This window comes from Grus americana, chromosome 7, assembly GCF_028858705.1.
Source record: "Grus americana isolate bGruAme1 chromosome 7, bGruAme1.mat, whole genome shotgun sequence".
Classification (NCBI taxonomy): Eukaryota; Metazoa; Chordata; class Aves; order Gruiformes; family Gruidae; genus Grus; species Grus americana.
In genome coordinates this window covers 40888712-40908357 of record NC_072858.1, presented here as the reverse complement: position 1 = coordinate 40908357, position 19646 = coordinate 40888712, and the positions used below count along the sequence as shown (strand labels likewise).

At 47.0% G+C, this 19646-nt stretch overlaps 2 protein-coding genes across 21 annotated transcripts in view; both read left to right on the top strand.

The window, feature by feature from the left end:
* SGMS1 (sphingomyelin synthase 1) overlaps positions 1-7960 on the top strand; it is a 96204-nt gene extending 88244 nt beyond the window's left edge. For 10 of the 20 annotated variants that reach the window (XM_054831075.1, XM_054831076.1, XM_054831080.1 and 7 more), the window contains 4 exons: positions 700-817; positions 4221-4374; positions 5109-5275; positions 7563-7960. In XM_054831075.1, coding sequence (XP_054687050.1) covers positions 700-817; positions 4221-4374; positions 5109-5275; positions 7563-7742 — 619 coding nt within the window. In that variant the 3' untranslated portion in view covers positions 7743-7960. Of the gene's footprint in view, positions 1-699; positions 818-4220; positions 4375-5108; positions 6889-7562 lie in introns of those variants that run through there. The other 10 variants (XM_054831070.1, XM_054831064.1, XM_054831069.1 and 7 more) reach the window with 1 other exon arrangement.
* A 139-nt stretch (positions 7961-8099) lies between these two features.
* LOC129208456 (putative neutral ceramidase C) overlaps positions 8100-19646 on the top strand; it is a 35847-nt gene continuing 24300 nt past the window's right edge. The window contains exons 1-3 of the mRNA XM_054831086.1: positions 8100-9598; positions 16844-17256; positions 17682-17829. The gene's annotated coding sequence lies outside the window, so the exon portion shown is untranslated. The remainder of the gene's footprint in view (positions 9599-16843; positions 17257-17681; positions 17830-19646) is intronic.

Below are 19646 nucleotides of genomic sequence, written 5' to 3'. Positions count from 1 at the left end.
AACAGCATCACGGTACCCCAAAATTGCACCTACCCTCTCTGCGTATGTCAGCCCTCAGTGAATAAATCCCTTTGCAGCTATGGCTGCTTGCCTTGAGAGTGGCTTCCCATGAAAACACCCTGTCCTGTAGCCACGCAGCTCTAAATTTGTATTTCGAAGATTTCGTTGCTGATGTGAACTGCTTCCTCTTTAATGCTGCTCAGGAAAGATGTGTTCTCACTTGTTGGGGTCATACAAGCCATTTCTTCCCAAGCAGCCCTTTGTAATTACCAGATGTGTGTGTCAGCCGAAATAAACTTCCTCCTTTTCATCTTACAGTGAAAATATTGTAACTTTATCCCCTGCCTCGAATAGAAAATCAGTGACCGCTCAAAGCTAATGGAGGGGTCTGGGGCATGAAATCCCTTTTAATGTCTTCAACATTAAATCTGCACAAGCCTTTGTATTCTAATCCTTATATTTCCTGTAATCACCTTCATGAGTCATGTTAGTCGAGTTGCTCTTGTGTTTCTGACCTGTAAAGCGTGGGAATATTTGTAAAGTAATTCAGTATTCTCAGGTGTAAGCAGATACTGTCACGAGTTTCAAAAGCATCCGGAACAGTTGGTAGTTTATTTTATTTCCCTTTGCATATTTTGTTTGCATTGAGTGACCGACCTCCTTATTTTTTTTTCCTCTCTTTTTTTTTTTTTCTTTTAGGTCTATAATTAGCAGAAGATTTTTCTGTATAGTTGGCACACTATACCTGTATCGGTGTATTACAATGTATGTGACTACACTCCCAGTACCTGGCATGCATTTCAAGTGTTCTCCAAAGGTAAACTTTGTCTGGCTGCCTTTCCATATTTTAATCTGTATGTTTTCCCCTTGTCCTGCTGTTACCAAAACTGTGAGCAACGCTTTCTCAAGAATTGTTACTAATTTGAAAATACCAGTTTGGCATGATGGGGACATCCTTCTGCAGATCACCAGCTTCCATCTCGGTGAAGGCGTTGACAGTTGCTTTGGGGCAGTGCAGGCGTTCCCACCCTTTTCGAAGCGCTAATCTACACAATTTCTGTAGCATTTTCAACTAATTTGCACAATCAGCGTTTTTCTATCTGTACCGAAGCAGTCAACGGTGTGCAACCTGCGGAGGTGCCATGTGTGACTGACTTATTTCTAAACACTTCAGTGTGTCAAATCCAAGTATGATTTGTATTTGAAAATGGCCCAAAGAGACTTTTCTAAGGCTGGTGAAATTTGCAGACGTTTGTCCCTGCATATATTTTTGCAATTGCGTTAGCACAGGGACTTGCCACCTCCTCCCCGATCTAGCGCTGACTCCTGTTTGTTGTGCCGAGGCATAAAATGGGCTTGCAAAAGCCGCGGGCGAAACCAGGCTCCTGAGACAGAGGTGCTTAGGCAAGACCCTCGTAGTCATCCTTGGAGGGTAATTCACGTGCTCGGGGTGGAGACGGGGCAGGGATGGTGGTGTTGCATCCATCTCCTATCGCACAAGCGTTGGTGTAAGCGTGGTCCTTACTGCAACATGCTGTGTCTAAAACAGACTGGGCTTCTACGGTACGGAGCAAGGTGCGTGTATTAGATGCATCGTTAGTTCATCTCCGTGCCCCTCCTGGGGTTGTTTGTGCTATAGCTTGATTTAAGCAGGAGGAAGAGGGGGAAGAAATAATTTCTGTGAAATATGTACTGCAGACACAGTTCAGCAGCTTTGTGTGCACAGCCATAAGTTAGATGACAGGTAGTAAAATCACTGATTTACAGATCGTAAAATCCTGATTCGACTCGGTACACGTGCTGTCGCTGTTTCGGTGAGGATTGCTGGTACGTACAAACAAAGCCGAAACGCTTCGGTTCCTCAGGGAAATAAAGCCAGCGAATGTACTACACCGGTTGTTTGACAAGGCAGAGCGCTCGCCAACCCACGTGTGGCTTTTCGAGGGACCGAGGTCTTTTGTAAAGAGAAGCGAGTGGGAGAGAAGTCAACATTGTGTTTGATCAGTCAGCCGTTCTGAAATTAAAGAAACAACACGGGTACTTATGGGCTGAAGTGAGTAAATCTACCATTTTTGGAATCTTATAGCGTTGGCAAGTCCGTCTCATTACTCAAGTAAAGACAAGTCTATGTTGTGCTCTTCTATTGCCCCGATAAGACTAGGGATTAGCTGGGCTTTCGTGAAAGCTATAAATATACTCGTGGGAAAAGAATAACCTCTCAACACCTTCTTGAGTTATATACGATTGTGCAGAGTCGGCTCTGGGGAGCGTTTGAATGTTTCGTAAGGAACTGTTAGCAGGAAATGTTTGATTGCTGCAAAGACCCTGTTTAAGTCTGTCAGAAATTAATAATTTCCACTTCTTAAAGCAAGACTGAGTTTTAAAATAAAAGAAAAACATGCCTATAATGGCCAGCCGGGGGGATCAGTATCCTTCTGACTGTTAAATTATTACCATGGATTGCAAAACCTCATAAAATGAGGTAAGGATGCAGCACACGTGTAGTCACGTGCATTGATCCATCAGTCCTGCTCCTTTGAGCTCAGATGGTTCTTGCTTCCTGTTGGGTCCCAGAGGTGCTCAGTACATCTTGGTCCTGCTTGTCCCACGGCATACATTTTCTTTGTGGATTTATTTAACGTTTGGGCTTGTTTTAGCACGGGGAGCAGCAAAAGCAAAGTCTCGGGACAGTGCCAGCTGCCCTTCACTCACCTGGGAGGAGGGCGAGGGGCGTCCTCACCAGAGGGACTTGGTTTGCTTCGATTTGGCTTTCCTAAGGCCAGCTGAAGTTATTTCAGAAATACCCTCTGAGCCAGCACCACGGGTTGGAGGTGGGCCAGAGCAGGTCCATCAGGTATGGAGGAACGTCCCTGTTGCTCGCCGGGATTGTGTGAGTTAAAGCCAGCGCAGAAGTTTGGCGCCGTGCTCTGACGAACGCTGTGCATATGTTTCTTTTGACGGGTGAAATGGAAAGAAACGATTTTGAAGACTTTCCAAGGCAGGGCGGTGGGAGACCTTAGAGTTTGGAGTGAGACGCTCTCTTCTGTGCGTTGGATCTGGACATTTCGGCAGCGGGACGTACAGCTTGGGCAGTTCATCCTGTTTTCTCTTGGATTATCATCTGTAGCGCGCTGTTGCAACGAGATGAACTAACTTAAGCTTGATTTATTTTAGCGTGCATTGCCTCTTGAACAGAAGGAGAAACAGGTGTTTAGAAAGCATGACAATTGTAGCTATAGCTGGACATATTTTTAATTCCTTTTTATTGGCGAAGCTGGATTTTTGAGACTGTACTGCAGAAGTTGTAGTTTTTCCAAGAATCGTTATTCTGAACCTCACCGTATATATGTGAGGTTCATAAATACATATATATGCCCATTGTATATCCTAGTGCAAGAATATGAGGAATAAAAAGAGATCTGAACCCGTTAGCTCTGCTTGAAGATTCCCACTAAAAATCATTTTCCTGCGTTAGCAAGGGCTGCCAACAAGACCTGGGAGAAAATTTACACCTTTACATGGTAGCAGCAATAAGTCCTTATAAAAAACATAGAAAATGATTTTTGCTCACCTACCTGTTTTACCGTGAGTAACAGTATGAAACTACTATATAACTGTAACTATATATATAACTACTCCTGAGTGTAGCTACCCGCAGGAGTTTAACAACTTTCGGACCAGTTTTTTGCTTTGGTAGTACAGTGAAAAATGCCGCGTTTGCCATGGCAACTGGAAGGGACCTGGGGTAAAGGGCTTTTACACACATACATACGTACACAAACATGTGTGTAAATAAAAATGCCTTTTTCCCGTGCCTTTTCGATCTGTATTGTGAGCGTAGGAAAAAACCAGTAGTCCTTTGGGATGTTGTATTTATGTAACTTCCTTGATTCTTCATACATTGAATATTTCAAATAAAGTAATATTTTAGACAAATGGATGGAGGTGCATATGGCCTGTGCTCACATGAACACTAGCTGTAATAGATGCAAAGCATCAATAAAAAAAACAAACTCATGTCTCATTTCTAGTCTTTTTCCCTCTAGAAACATGCTGCTAGCTTTTGGAAAAGGCTGTGGATTTACTGATTGGTGTTGCCGTATCAAAACAAAACGAGAGGATAACTGAAAGGCAATGTTGCTGGCTAACGCTGTTGCTTTAAACTCCGAAAGGTTAGCGCTGGTATTTTATTGTGTTTTTGTGTTTTACTCTTCCACCAGCTTTTTGGAGACTGGGAATCTCATCTGCGAAGGATAATGAAATTGATTGCTGGTGGAGGATTGTCCATCACAGGATCCCACAACATGTGCGGCGACTATCTGTACAGCGGTCACACCGTCATATTAACTCTTACATACTTATTTATCAAAGAGTGTAAGTTCATTACTGTTCATGTGGAATTTCCTGTTGTATAATTCCTTGCTAATTGAAGAGTTATTGTTGTGCTGATCGGTAAATAGAGTTAAAGTAAACATGCTTTTTCATTTAAATAAAAATAATAGAACTTCAAAGACATAGGGCTTACTGAAAAAGAAAACTTTGGCGACAAAATAAAACCCTTTACCGTGTAGATGTCTGAATTAAGCATTTTATTTCAAAAAAATTTTGTTTAGAATATAATTGAAACCTTCTTCACACTCTGCCTGATGAATGGTATTTCAACGATGTGTCTCCTAGCCTAGAGAGACCAATGCCACGCAAAATGCAAGGCTGCTCATTTTGCAAGAATCAGGCCTCAACATAGGCATTTATCTTTTATGAAAGGCAAGAGGAATGATTGCCATCTGTGTAGAATCAATATTGAAACACAAATCGGATAATTTTACTGACCAGGGTATACTATATTGTTATGTATTGGGCCTGTTTCTCAAAGATTTCAAAACCTTTCTATTTTCCAGGGATCCGATTACCCCTGAGTGCAATTTAAAATTACACCTTGAGAGAACGATACTTATTTTGTGATCTCCGCATTCCTGCTCTTAATCTTAACGCAGGCATCGCGCTACCCACCCAGGATTGCAGTCTGCGTCCTCTGCTAGTTACAGCAATAGTCTTGCGTGCCGATAACGTCACGCTTTGAAGTAACCACTGCTTGTGCTTCTTTCCAGATTCCCCACGGCGGCTCTGGTGGTATCACTGGCTTTGCTGGGCACTCAGCATGGTTGGGATGTTCTGCATCCTCCTTGCTCATGACCACTACACTGTGGACGTGGTGGTGGCTTACTACATCACTACAAGACTTTTCTGGTGGTATCACACAATGGCCAACCAGCAAGTGAGTTTCTCCCAGTCTTTGGATCTGCGTGGCTCCGCTTGTAGCGTGGTGGCGGGCAAATATCCACACTTTGCCTTGAGCCTTTCTGCAGGAGTAGGAGTGGACTCACCCATGTCTTGTGGAGCATCCATCTCTTCCCCCTCACGTTGGGTTTGCAGGAAAGAAAGAGGCGTCGTCAGTTGGGTTCATCTTGCGTCTTGACCGCGAAAATATATGAAGGTCTACCCGCAGGCAGGCAGGCCTCTCCCTGCTTCTGCTGTGTAACCTCGTGTGGAAGTCCTTCTGAATATGGGCCGGTTGGCCAGTTTTGTGATAGCAGAGCAAACCATTTAGATGTGGTGGGTTTTTTTGGTCTTGGGGCTTGTTTTTTTTGTTGAAGCCGACTGGGTTTTCCTTGTATTCTGCGGCTCATGCCTTTAGTTAGATGACAGGTCTCTTGAAGAATAGTATGAGGCCTCACTAAAAATGAACGAGTTTCTCAAAGTGTTTCCAAGTGGCGGTAAGTTCCCCTGACCAAGGGAGACGTGTTCCTTTTGGAGGATGGTGCAGCAGAGAACAGGCTGCTCACGTCCCAAGGCCCGTGTCTGGGAAGGCGTGAAAAACAGGGTGATGAGGGAAATGCTGAGAGCGAGGAGCTGCTTAGGAGGAGACGCAGCACTTGATGGGAGAGAGCAAATCATGGCTTGTAATACTCAGAGAGCAGCGGTAAATGATTCAAAGGTCGAATGAAGTCTAAATGAGCTCTCATGTCGTTCTCATTCTTACTTCCCTGCCAGTGAGCTAGATCAATGAGAGATGAGCTTACGGTGCTGAGGAACGTGAGAGAAAATGCACAAGTCTGTTACCTGTGGGAAAGAACTAGTGAGTTGAGAGACTTACCGTTAGGTCTGTAACAGCACATTGGTGTCCAAATATTTTCTGTGCAATGTGGAGAAAGATATTTTGCTTCTCTGTTGCATATGTCTCCGGTTAATTAGGTTTAAGAAAGACCTGGTGTGATGATAGGAAATGAGTTGATATCGTGCTGGTATAGATTTTTAGATCATATCAAGGCTTTCTGGCTACCATGTCATCTTATCCCAGTGGTTTTGATGCTCCTTGAAGCAATACACCACAGTTAAGCCCCGTGGTACATTTTTACCACCAAATACCTAATTGCAAAGAACGCGCTTTGATGTTCAGTCAGTTTGGGAACCGCTGTGTTCGACGGCAGTCTGTGCCCAGACTTTGTAACTCTTGTCGTACGGCACCAGACTTGACTTCCACGCTTTGCGTTTGCTCCTGGGCTCTGTCAGAGCGATGGTGCTGAGTGGCCGTGCTGCCAGGCTGGAAGTCGGGATTGCCTGGAGTGCTGATGAGGACTTGCTTCGGAAAAGCCCTTTGCCTTACCGTGTGGAAACGTACCCGTTCTGCTGCATGAAGTGACTCAGAAGGTGGCTCAACATTGCTCCCCTAAGCTGCCGAGATGTTGGGAAATGCCGATGCCCGGATCCTTACCTGAGCGCACGTTCGTGTGCCAGTCTCTCCTTCCTGGTGCTGCTCCATGTGCAGAGGGCTGTGGCTTGTGTCTGACCTTAAAATTAAAAGCAAAAGCCTGCTAGGGCTAAAGCGGATTTATTTTATGTGCGACTTTGTGACATGGCAAGAAAGCTTAGCATTCCAGCCCCTGCTTGCACTTTCCGGTGGGCTGATGCAACGCTTCCCTGCTCTGGCGTTGAAAAGGTGCAGCAGGTAGTTGGATAACTCCCTCGGAGCCTGCCCATTCCTTGCGTCTCCGCTGCGGCTTGCTCGTGGCCAGGAGAAGCCAAAGGGTGGGTGGGGGTGGCTTGGGAGCGTGTGGAGGGCAGGGTTCGTTACCTCCTCCGGATCCGGGTTGAGGCACACAGCCAGGCTCCGAAGCGGTTCTTGAGCTACATGTCATTTCAGACATACTTAGGGAAACGGCTGTGCTTTGGGGTGGGCTCTTCATTCCCAAAGGAGAGGAGAGACTGATCTTTTGGGCCATTCGGTCTTTTCCACGGGACCGTTGAACAGCTGAGGTCTTGGAAAGGAGGGCGAGCCTCACTTGGCAGCAACGTTTGGCGTGCGCAGGGAGGCTGTGGAAAAGTGGCTTGGCTCCTCTCGGTCTTTGTCTGTGCAGATCTGTTTGGGAGGTCTTTCTAGATATCGAGAGATTTTTGTAAGCGAGACACCGCTGATGAACGGTAGCAAGCGAGATGCGATGAAGTCGTGTGAGTAAGCGACGTGCGCTTCCGTAATTCTCTTTTTTCCCATTATCTTTGTGCAGGTGCTAAAAGAAGCTTCCCAAACTAACCTCCTTGCAAGGGTCTGGTGGTACAAGCCCTTCCAGTACTTTGAAAAGAATGTCCAAGGAATTGTACCTCGCTCCTACTACTGGCCCTTCCCCTGGCCGGTGCTGCACCGGGGCAGGCAGGTGAAATACAGCCGCCTGGTGAATGACACATAACAGCGTGTCGACGGACAAAATGGGGGGGAAAGGACCTGTCCCAAGTGCTAAGAACTCCGCACGAGAAGATGCCATAAAAAAAAAAATCAACCGCTCCCTAACCCCTTTCTTTTAACAGTTCCCTTGACTTAACCTATTCAGTTACCTGGTAAGCACTGTGATCTTTTTTTCTCTCCAAAGGATCTGCGTTGGACAACAATAAAGAGAATTTAACTTATCATGCACTGTTACACATTTCTTGTTAATAGATTTGGGATTTACATTTACCCACCACCATGTTCCTTTGTATATGATGCGACAGCATAAATGAAAGCTTTTATATCATAAGTTCTGGTCTTTCCAGTCACGTCTGGGAATAAAGCATATTATTTTCTTGGGAAAACATACTTTTCATATCTCTTGCCCCAAAGATTGGGCTGTAAGCCATTTTCTAGCAAATGACTATATGAAGGTTTCTAAATACCTGCCTTGGGTAAAATTGAGAAATCTTTCTACCTATTGCACCGCGCTACAAATAAGATGATAGACACAGGAAGGTTTGGTAATCTTGATTTTGTAGAATCTGCAGTGACTGTGTCAAAAAGTGCAAAAAAAAAAAAAAAAAAAAAAAGAAAAGAAAAAAAAGCAGAAAAAAGTTGTAAAGTGATTTTCTAAGTATTTCCTAACTTTATTTTTCAAAATGTGTATGAAAATTAAATTTAAAAAGATTTTTACATGTCAGAGAATAGAGAGTTAAAATTTAAAGAAAATGCTTCTTGGGAGAGAGAGATTTGTCTATGTTTCTAGTGCCTTTCTTGTCTTGATTGTATGGTCAGTAGGCAGTCTTAAATGTTTTTATTTAAAATAAAGTATTCCATGAAAGCAGAATTATATATACTGTATAATTACTAATTTTTGCATTTATAGCTAAATTAAACTGGAAATTTGCTTATAACGTTGAAATTGCCATGTGTAGGGGGGGAAAAAAAACCAAATAAAAAGGGTCCGATCTTGCTCACACATTGTGGGCAGGTCAAACTAAAAGGTATCACTTTATTGTCTACTTGGTAGCTGTATTTTAAAAAGAAAAACAGCCATGAATTCCTGTTTTTTAAGAATTTTACAAATGATCACTGAGTGAACTACGAATGGTTTCTCCATCCCGTTTTGAAATGTTGTTGAAAAACAACAAAGATAATCTATTTCTTTAAAATATTTGTGCAGAAACTGCATGTAATTATAAGTTTCACTCCTACCATACATACTGTATGTTTGGGGAAGTATTCTATCCTAAACTTGCCAATGTGCAGAACAAAATAGTTTTTTTTAAAGAATGAAGAAGAGAAAATATATATATAAATATATATATATCCATTCTGTATTTTACGTGAAGCAGAGTTATCTTCTGTAGGGTTTTTGTGTATTCACAAGGTGATATTTGTATTGTAAAACAACAATGGTGAAGGAAAATAAAAAGGCTTTTGAAAAATGTAGTTTCCTTTATCTTTTTGATATTAAGTTTAAATTTAAAGCTGGGTTTATTCTTCCAAACCTTGCCTTTAATTTTATCTGTTATTGCACTGTAGGCCATCAAATTTGGACTGTATGGAAACTGCATTGATTTCGAATTGCTGTTCGCGTTGGGCAAAACCGTGCCTTATCTGAAATAAATGCTATGCAATAGATTCTGATCGTGCGGGAGCCGGGAGCGGATGGGAGAAGCCTTCCTGGGAGCCATCACCAGGGCTTGAAAAATCTACCCCAAAACTGCTGGGACGGAGCGCGTTGCAGGGTAAACATCCACGGCCCCAAGATTTATCAGGCCTGTCACTTAAACAAAAAACAAAAAAAAAAAAAAAAAGAAAAGTGACGTTTCTGTGAGTACCTGGTGGCGAAAGTGTCATTTCTTCTTTTCTTTTTTTTTGGGGGGGGGCTGGCTTATCTCTATTTCTGTGCCCTGTTCCTCAGCCTCGGCCAGAAACTTCCCTGAAGAATTGAAGGGGCATCACTGCTGCTGCTTTGCCTCGCTGTTGCTCGGGATGCTGAACAAGACTAACCCGTCGCTTAGTGCTTCTCTCTCTCTCCGGAGGGAGGGAATTTCTTCACGCCCCACGCTTCTTGGCAAAGCCCTTTGCAACAGCGTTTGCAGAGCTGTCTGTGAATTTTAGGGAGCAGCTCTGCGTGCTTTACCTTCAATTCACCGTATTGTCTTTGCAACTAGGCGGTTCACTGTCAGTTTTTTTTCCAAAAGCAAACCCGCCCCGAGACGATTGCTTGAGAGACTTCACGCTCCCAGACGTAAATGAACGAGTAGATTTTTCAAGACCTGGCATCACGCGCATCAAAACCATTGACATAAGTAAATGTATGGATATATGCACATGACATTAAATGGAATCTGCTGAATTCTGCATTGTAGTGTCTGACTTACTGCATGGATCTTGCTAAACATGGTTTCATTTTTTTTTTATTGTTTTTTTTTTTCACAGCAGAGCTGTGCTTTGGTAAAGCATGCTGTCTTGAGAACGAAGTTTGGGCAAGCAGGGACGCGGAGCTCGGCAGTGTGGCGTTGCGCTGGGTGCTGCCTAGTCTGGAGGAGGGGACCGCGGGAGTAGATAACGAGACACAATTGTTGTGCGTCAGTGTTAACTCCAGACCGCGGTGCTTGTGCTGCCTTGTTCTTCTCCTTCCCTGCGAGTATCTGCTCGGCAGCGCCAGCTTGCTGAGATGGGTGATGGCTTGTGATGGCGCTCAGGCTGCGGGGGTTGGTGCTGGAGTGCAACCGCTCGTTGTTTAGCATTGCGCTAACGATTGGGGATCCCAAATTTCCCGCCGTCAAGCACTTCAGCTGCATTTCCCCCAAACTGCTCGGGTATGGTACGTCTACAACGATTCTTCTGCCTTCGCTTTCTGGAGAGGCGTAGCCAGGGGGTGACCATGGAGACTTCGAACACCCACGCTTGCCTTTTCAGCATTGTATGTCGGGTGAGATCCTTGGGCAACTTTCAGGGGCAATCTTGTTCCCGATTAGAGGCACAAGCAGAAGTATGTTGTCCCCTTGCCCGGGAGCACTGGCACATGGGTGCGTTTCGTGCATCTACCTTGGGTGGTGAAGCTTGTGCTGCTTGGGCACGGGTGGACCTTTACCACCGATACCCGTCAGAGAGGTGAGCCCAGCAAACGTGTGGCAGTGTGGAGCAAGGAAGCCAGTAAAAGAGCTGAAATCTGCTCTTGTCCTGCCTGGATTGAAGCAGGGGTGACAGCTCTTCCCACGTTGTGCCACTAAAACCGTCTTCTCTTGACTTGAACACCCAGTTGGTTGGTCCTAGGATGCCTGTAGGAGGGCAGATTTGAAGGCAGAACCACCTGGTAAACTGTAACATGTTGTCCAGTGCAGGTTGGCAGAGGCTGAAGTTTGGAGGAGAGATCTCCACCAGAAGAGGCCAGAAAAGGACAGCTTGAGGTGGGGGAGGATCCGGCCATTGTTGGAGTCCTGGAGAAACAGAAACCGAGATCTTTCCTAGGAGGATGGGCTTTGATGAGTGCCCACGTTGCCGAGATCATCTCAGTTTAACTTTTTCAGTCCTTACAGGTAGGGAAAGCCTGAAGACCCTTAAAATACAGGGACCGGAGGTTTTTGAGGAGCACAGGCCAAGCGTTTGCTATTCTGTACTCTCTGAAAAGAGCAATTAACCCCCATCAACCTCCCCCCTCCCGCTTTTACTGAGGGGGCAGCATCTCCTCTGTGACCCAGCAGGAACACACATCTTCCTTGCAGAAAATTAATATCGATTTTCCAGCACTGGCGTATCCTCTTAACGTCATTTCTGCTGCTGGTTATCCGCGTGTGCTGTAGGCTTGGCCGGGCAGGCTGGTGAGCTCCAGAATTTGGGCGCATCCCTTCTTCAGCCTTGTTGAAATAAATCGGCACGTCTCTAGCAAGGTTTGGGAGCAGGCGGGAATCCTCCACCCTGACTGCAGATGATTTGCAGCAGCAGCATCTCAGCCCAGGTGGTTGGCGGGTAGGCATGGGTGGGCATAGAGCCGCCCACCTTGTTCATTTTCTGCCTGATTTTTGTCCAGAAAAAGCCAGCAGGAGTTAGTTTGGGAAGGATCTGCCCAATTCTGCGTTGTTTTTCAGTTTCCAGGCCCAGGGGTTAAGAAGGGTTTCCCAATCTTGTGCCAGAGCTCTTCTGCTTTGCACGCGCTGCTTGGCTCTTCCTCGGAGCGATGCTTTCCCCACGCTCTCCCGCATCCCAGGTAAGTGCTGTGCCCGCGGGGCTGCTGCTGTGCGTGTTTGAGCAAAACATCCATCCAGGGCCTGGGAATGACTCTGATAATTGCTGGTTTGCCTGCAAATGAAGATGATGATGTCACCAAAGTGAGTTTTTTCCATCAAATGCTTCCCGGTGTGTCCAGCCGCCCTGGGTTCTTGTTGCAGGTTGGAGAAGGGGGAATGGGTTAGCTTGGGGGAATGTGCTTTGGCCAGGAGACGATGGGCTGAACCCCAAACTGGCTGCTGTGGGGTTTCTTCTGATGTCCTCTATGCTCCTGAGCACTGACAGTGCTGCCAGCCTAGACTTGGAAATCTCTTAACCAGTTTTGCTCTCAAAAGATCTCTGTCAACACAAGGACGTCTCCCTTGATCACCCACCTCTGATGACGGGGATGATCGTCCGGGTAGTGCCACGGGGTCCGGCCGCGTTGGTCCCATCGCCTTTAACACGACGGGGAAAACTTGGTGCAAGAGCTTTCCCACGGGGCACCCAATGGTCTCTCCTCGAGACCTGTTTATGATGCTCTGGGTGACTTCTGGCCCACAAACTCCCTAACTCAACTAACGATTGCTTCCGCCCGGGCTTCACCGCCACTTGCCTGTGGCTGCGGCACACGTCGGTCACAGCATAACATCATCATAACCGCTGATTTTCGTTTTTCCTGGGAGAAAGATACGCTGCTAGGCAAATTATTTCAGCAACCCCTTGCTTTGGGTTAATTTTGGTTGATCTCAGCTTCTTGCAGGCGGAGCGGGTTGGGCAGGGTGAGTCTGAGCTGCAGAACAGGGACCTGCATTCGCCGCCCGGCGGGGTGGCTTTGGCTCAGGCAGCCCTCGGCTCCCCCTCCAAGGTGATTTTTTTTTTTTCTTTCCTTTCCTACTTAATATTTTAAAGGAACGCGGAGTGGGCCAGGAGCTCAGGACATTGTCTGTTTCTCTGCGCTGATGTCTCCCCCCAGCTGGAAGAAGCAGCTCTGCACCTTCCAGCAGCGAGAGATACTCCGGTTTATTATTTTTTAGCCCTTCAGTGTACTTGCACGCGTTGCACCTTCCCTTTTCACCTGGCAGCCACGTTACTTTTGGTTGGTTGGTTCGTTGGGGTTTTGTTGTTAAATTACCTTTTTGGCAGAGATTTTAATACTTGCTCCGGTGCCCTCCTTGTTCGGTCCGTGCTGCTGTTCAGGGACGTGACGTTGCGGCGCTTTTCCACACCTGTTCGTTTGTAGCCCCTGTTCATCCCCTGGAAGGGACGACCCACCCGTGCCTTGTCGCATGACCTCTTCATGACGTCATTCTGCGTTTTAGCTCATGGGAAACCTCAGCCAGGCTGGGGGGGCACTAAGGGGGTGCTCAGTTTTGAGAGCAGTAACGTTGTGTATGAGACAGGGAGCATGTTTGGCCTTTTGCTGCTGCTTCAAGTGATTGATGGCAAAATATTTTCCATTTCTGGTGAAGCTTTTAATCCGCAGATAGATTTAAGGCACGTGGTCTGAGGAAGTTTTGGGTGTTCCCATGTCTGAACATCAATCGAGTGTTAGACAGCAGCAAAAAATCACCAGGACTTGGTTGTCCAGAGGGGCAGGAGGGCCCTTGCTCACACCGCGTCCCAGGACAACATTTTGATGATGTTTGGTAGGAACCCCTTCAGCCCAGCCGTCGCTCGGCAATCCGCGCGTGACTTTTGAGTTCAGAAGCCGTCATCATTCCAGTTTTGCTGCCTTTGCCAAAGCCCTTCTCCCCTTTCAACCTGCCCTTCCTACTCTTCCCCCGCGTGCTCCCGGCTGTGTTGTCCAGCAGGAAAGTCGCCGTTTGCCACCACAAATAGGTCTGATCCCGCTACCGGGAGCAGCTTTCAGCTACGCCACGGACCCGCGGCGTTTCCACAACACGGCGTGCTGTCTCCCAGTGAGCTGCAAGTACCCAAATGCCGCATCCCGCAGAGCTGTTGGTGTCTGACCTGGAAAATATCTTCACCCTTCAACCAGCTATTTAGCACATGTGCAAGGACAGGTGCTGGAGGCCCCCGAGGGACGCCGGGTAGCCCCGTGCTGGGACTGCAGCGGGTTTTTGTTGTGCAGCTCTTCATGGGCCTCCTCTTCTTGTTTTCTGTCCATTTTTGTCCTTCTCTTGCGTCCCTGCTGAAGTTTCAGGTTTTGCCTGTACCCACAGAAAGGGTCCTGTGCTTAAGTGAGGTATTTAGAGCTGGCTTCAGCCACGGTCCCTTGTGTCGCTCAAGCCCAAGCTCAGACAGCTCCTGTGAGCAGGCAAGAGGCACGTTCGCAGCTGAAACTCCTGTTGAATGCAATGGAATGAGCTCTCCCAGCTCAGGGGTGGCAGATTTGGTTTTACCAGAAGAGCTAGAGGTTTCATGAAGCAATTGAAGGCAGCGACGCTGTCCACCATGCCCAAGTTTTCCAAAGAAATACTTGAGAAGCTTTAAGCCCAGCTCAGATCTTGGTGAAATACCTGAATTGCTGCATTGGCCACTGGAGGCAGAAGATGCTCCAGAAGGAAATCATTGTGTGTCCCAGGTGTTGGGCAACCAACTAGAGAACTTAGAGACATCTTGTGCGACCGCTTGGCACTTCAGGGTCAGTCTGTGTGCCAGCCTGGTCACCGGGCTGTACTTGAGCATGTCCGTCATGACCATGACTTCAGCCCTTCACCCAACGGAGCTGCCTGCTGCTGCTTGGAGCAGGCGTGTGAGTATTTTGACCAGGAAAGGTGGGGAAGAAAATCCACATGGGGCTGCCTGGTTTTCCCCCCCAGTGTGTCCTCGCCAAAGCCTGAGCAGATTTTTGCTGACAGCTCTGTGCAGAAACATTCTCTCCTGCCATCAAGGATCCTCCTGCATCCATGTAAAAAGGACTTTGGCCATTATTAAACAAACAACATTATCTAAGAGGCGTCATAATTGCTTTCCCCTCCTCACATCCAGGATCCCAAGGCTTTGGTGAATGTCTTGGGTCCGTACAAGCAACATGCCCGTGTTGAGATGATGGTTGTTTCAATTTTCTGCTCAGGAACTGGCCGTGGTTTAGCAAATAGGCTTGAATCAAGGTTTCTGTCCTTCAAGTGAGGAGGCCAGCAGCATGCCTGACCTTCCTGGAGAATTGGTCACTGCTACGGGGGATCTGCAGTGGCTTCCCAGGAAAAAAAAGATTTGCCCCCCAGACAAACGCCAGGTTGATGTAGCTGGTTTCAGTGGCTGCAGAAATCCAGCCAGGCTTTCTGGTTTCATAGATGGCGGCACAAATGTTCCAGCGTAATAAAGACAAACCTGGGTAACACAGTGCTTTTTTTTTTTCTTTTCTTTTTCTTTTTAAAAAAAAGGAAATGTCAGTCTCTCCACATCCATCCATCCACCCTTTTGATGCTCCCCAGCAGGCGCAAACAAAAATTCAGCCAGATGATCCAGCAGGTCTGTCCTCTTCCCAGCTCTGTGTATGCAGTGAGCTATACCAGTTGGTGGGGCTCTTCTGGACTCCTTTTTTATGAATTTTAATTAACAGAAAGGCAAAGGAATTGGTGTGAATCTCCAGGAGAGCCTTTTGAAGACGTCCAAGACCCCCACACCTTGTCCAGCAGACGGAGGTGTACGAGGCAGCTGGGTTTTGCAAGCGCAAAGCAGCGGTTGCTTCACCCCAAAGGCAGGGCCGGACTTGCTGGTAGAAAATGAAGTTTTAATGATAATGTAAATGAGTGTGTGCTTTGGCTTTGGGCCATTCGTGCTGAGATGTCTCCTGTCTGTCAACCAAAACTCAGTCGGGCACGGGAAAACGGGCTGGTCGGGTTGCTGTCCCAATGATGACGAGCCATGTCACCCTCAGCAAGTTTGCTGACGACACCAAGCTGTGTGGTGGGGTCAACACACTGGAGGGAAGGGATGCCATCCAGAGGGACCTGGACAGGCTGGAGAGGTGGGCCCATGCAAACCGCATGAAGTTCAACAAGGCCAAGTGCAAGGTCCTGCAGGTGGGTCGGCGCAATCCCAAGCACAGCTACAGGCTGGGCAAGGAATGGATTGAAAGCAGCCCTGAGGAGAAGGACTTGGGGGTGTTGATTGATGAGAAGCTCAACATGAGCCGGCAATGTGTGCTCACAGCCCAGAAAGCCACCCGTGTCCTGGGCTGCATCAAAAGATGCGTGACCAGCAGGTCGAGGGAGGTGATCCTGCCCCTCTACTCCGCTCTGGTGAGACCCCACCTGGAGTACTGTGTCCAGCTCTGGGGGCCCCAGTACAGGAGAGACATGGAGCTGTTGGAGAGAGTCCAGAGGAGGCCACAAAGATGATCAGAGGGCTGGAGCACCTCTGCTATGAGGACAGGCTGAGAGAGTTGGGGTTGTTCAGCCTGGAGAAAAGGCGGCTCCAGGGAGATCTAATTGCGGCTTACCAGTACCTGAAGGGGCCTACAGGAAAGCTGGTGAGGGACTGGTTATCAGGGAGTGTAGTGACAGGACAAGGGGTCATGGGTTTAAGCTGAAGGAGGGTCGATTTAGATTAGATGTTAGAAAGAAATTCTTTGCTGTTAGAGTGGTGAGGCACTGGAACAGGTTGCCCAGAGAAGCTGTGGATGCCCCATCCCTGGCAGTGTTCAAGGCCAGGTTGGATGAGGCTTTGGGCAATGTGGTCTAGTGGAGGGTGTCCCTGCCCATGGCAGGGGGGTTGGAACTAGATGACCTTTGAGGTCCCTTCCAACCCAAACCATTCTATGATTCTATGAAAATCGGTGATCCTTTAGGGAAGGGTTTTGTTCTCCTGCCTCAGCTAAGACAGTCGTTCCTTTAATCCTCACTGCTTAAAGCATTACTTTTATTTACTGTTTTTTGTGTTTGTTTGCTTTAGGTAGGACATAGAGAACACAGTCCCATTCCTGATGGGGACAAATTACCTCCTGTTGCGATTGCATCCTGCATCCCTGGCCAGCCCCTGGAAACCTCACCCATCTCCACGGGTTAGCCGAAAATCCTTGTTGTGAGGAGCACTGTGGCTTTGGATGAACATCTGCTGTGCACCAAATTTAGGTGGTGAAACTGCTCTGAGCCTCCGTTTGGAAGGAGCTGAGACAAGAGCAACTATTAAAGCTGGAACAAACCACATGAAGGACCATGAAAATGAGAGGGGAGGAAGAGAAAACCAGCCAGACTTCAGGCTATTTCCCTTGAGTGGAGGGGGAGAAGGAAAAGAGAGAGAAAACGGAGAAGAGAGAAGAGACAAAAGGAAAAGGGAAAAGGAAAAGAGCACCTGGGAGGCCAAGGGTAGGTGGGAAGTCCTCAGTGTCCCGCGTGCACCTTCCCTCTGTGTCTCTTTGGCGATTTCCCCCATCGCCTTTCCTGCACGCTGCCGTTGGAAGACGAGGACAGAGGGATTCAGTTTCAGAAGGTTTGCTGAGAAGATCGTGGTCTCCTATGCGTTTATAAGGGAAGAGCTTACTTTTATACGGTCCCGGCTTTGCAGCTTGCACAAAGCGAGCTCTCTGAGGGACCAGGAAATGCTGGGTTTGTGCACGGTGGTTTTAAAGCAAAACGTGGATGCTGGAGGGAAAGGGTCAGTTCTCTGAAATGATCTAGTCTTGCTCTGGAAAGGTGAGAAACTAAAAAATGAGGAGCAGAAAGGGAAGCAAACGCTTTATTGGTTTACATTTTAAAGCAAATTTGCTTAATATTATTTTTTTTTCCTAAAGGATCATATACAGAGGTGGTTTGAATCCTCTTTCTTCATGATTTGGAAGCACAACCTTCACTGCATAAGGAAATGTACCTTTACAGATCTATGTTTACTGAGTTTCCTTCTCTCAGCTTTGCCTTACTGGTTCAGTGGATCCATTAATTGTGAGTGACTTTAGAATTTTTTCTTTTTTAATTCAGGGTACATTAAATTTAATTAAGGGCTACAACAAAATATTTTTAACTGTGCAAATGTATGAAATGTTTTTAAGAAAGGAAAAATAGTGTCATTTTATCCTCCGACATCTCTTTATGTGTTTTACCTGCAAAGTTGTTCCAAACGACAATGTTTAATCCCATGGAGTGAGAGGATCCACGATGTCCTGAATGCTCCTTGTCAAATATTTTCAAGTGACTGAAACCTGGTACTTGGTCTCATATGAGAAATCACGGGCATCCGGTAGAAGTCAAGACCAGTTGAGCGTTTCCATGAGTCAGTTGGGTGGCAGAGTCAAACCAAGTAGGTTTGGAAGGGCTTGGCTGGCTTGTCCCAAAGTGAGCTGCAGCGTTCGCGCTATGCTGAGACTGAAAATCGTTACTGGATGTGCCTGGGGAGGGTACAAATTGGTATCGTGTGGCAGCACTGATGGGTAGAAGCAATTTTTCAGTAGGATAAATATAGTAAATAAAATATAACTTTCTTTAGTCTCATTTAGCACAAAATGAGAAGGGGATGAAGTTGGAGGACTCTTGGTCTTGGGAAAGAGGATGATCTGTGGGAAACCCTTCATCTTATGAGAGGGTAACCTGACATGTTACGACGTGACACCAGCCAGGACTGATGCGCAGGGCCAGGCTGTCCGGGCATTGCCGGACAAGGACCTCTCAAAGGAAATAATTTTCCTGGGTCCGCATGCATTTGACATGTGTGCCTGCTTTCAAATCCCACATTTTCTCCCACCTCCAACACGGAGCATAATTTCAGGGATGTCCTGACCCCTCCAACCATGACTACTGCTGCTTCCCAAGCTCAGGTTTCCTTCCAGCCTGGATCTGCAGAGTTACTGATCTCGACCATCAGTGGTCAATGAGCAGGTTCCGGAGCCTCCTGCCCCTGACAGGACAGCTTTTGCATGGGACGGGGGTATTTTTCAGGCTAGGTGCTCCAGTGTGGCTGCTTTGGGGTAAGCACCGTGCCTCCGGTGGGATCACAGTCCTTCCTCATGGTGGTTGTGCTGGTGACCTCTCTGATGTGGTGGGCGTGAGGTACAGAAACCACTGGGGAGAGTTTCGTTTGAGAAGCGCTGTAAACATTTCCAGGACTTCTCTTTTAAGCCAATTTGTTGTTGTTTCTCGCCGGATTGACAGTGGCTCTGAGGTGCTCTGGGGTACCTGTTGCACTGCCATGTGATGACCTCTGTGTGCTCAGTAAACGCTTTCCTGGTCACCATCTTGGTGATCCTCCTTCTCTGGAGGCACTGGGTTGCATTTCCACAGGAAGAAAGGAGTTCAGAGGGATTTACTAAGCCCTTAGCTCTTCAGCTGAGGTCTTTGCAGTCCAGAAAGTGCCTTTTCTGTACCAAAAACCTTGCTGCTTCTGCAGTCCTAAGCCAGGGTGAGTAGACATGGTCGTGCCACCTGGGGGAGATGGAGGCTGTGGGTCCCCATAACCTCATTTAGCAGTCTTTTTAAAAGGAAAAGCTTTAAAATATTCTCCAGAATTTTTTTTGAGCTGCTATCAATCTTCCTTTTCCTCCTCCAACCCCAGCAGCAGCTGGGTTGTCCTGTCTGGAGTGATAGAGCCACGGTGATGTCTTTTCCTCCGTTCTGTGCATTTCATGGGGTGCACCATCACTATACCTACTCCTTAAAACTCAATTTCTTAGGTTTTTCATGATGATCTAGCAAATATACCACCTTCAGGAAGAGCTCTTGCTCTTCCTGCCGATGCACAACCTACTCCTCCTCCCTGGGGAGTAGGG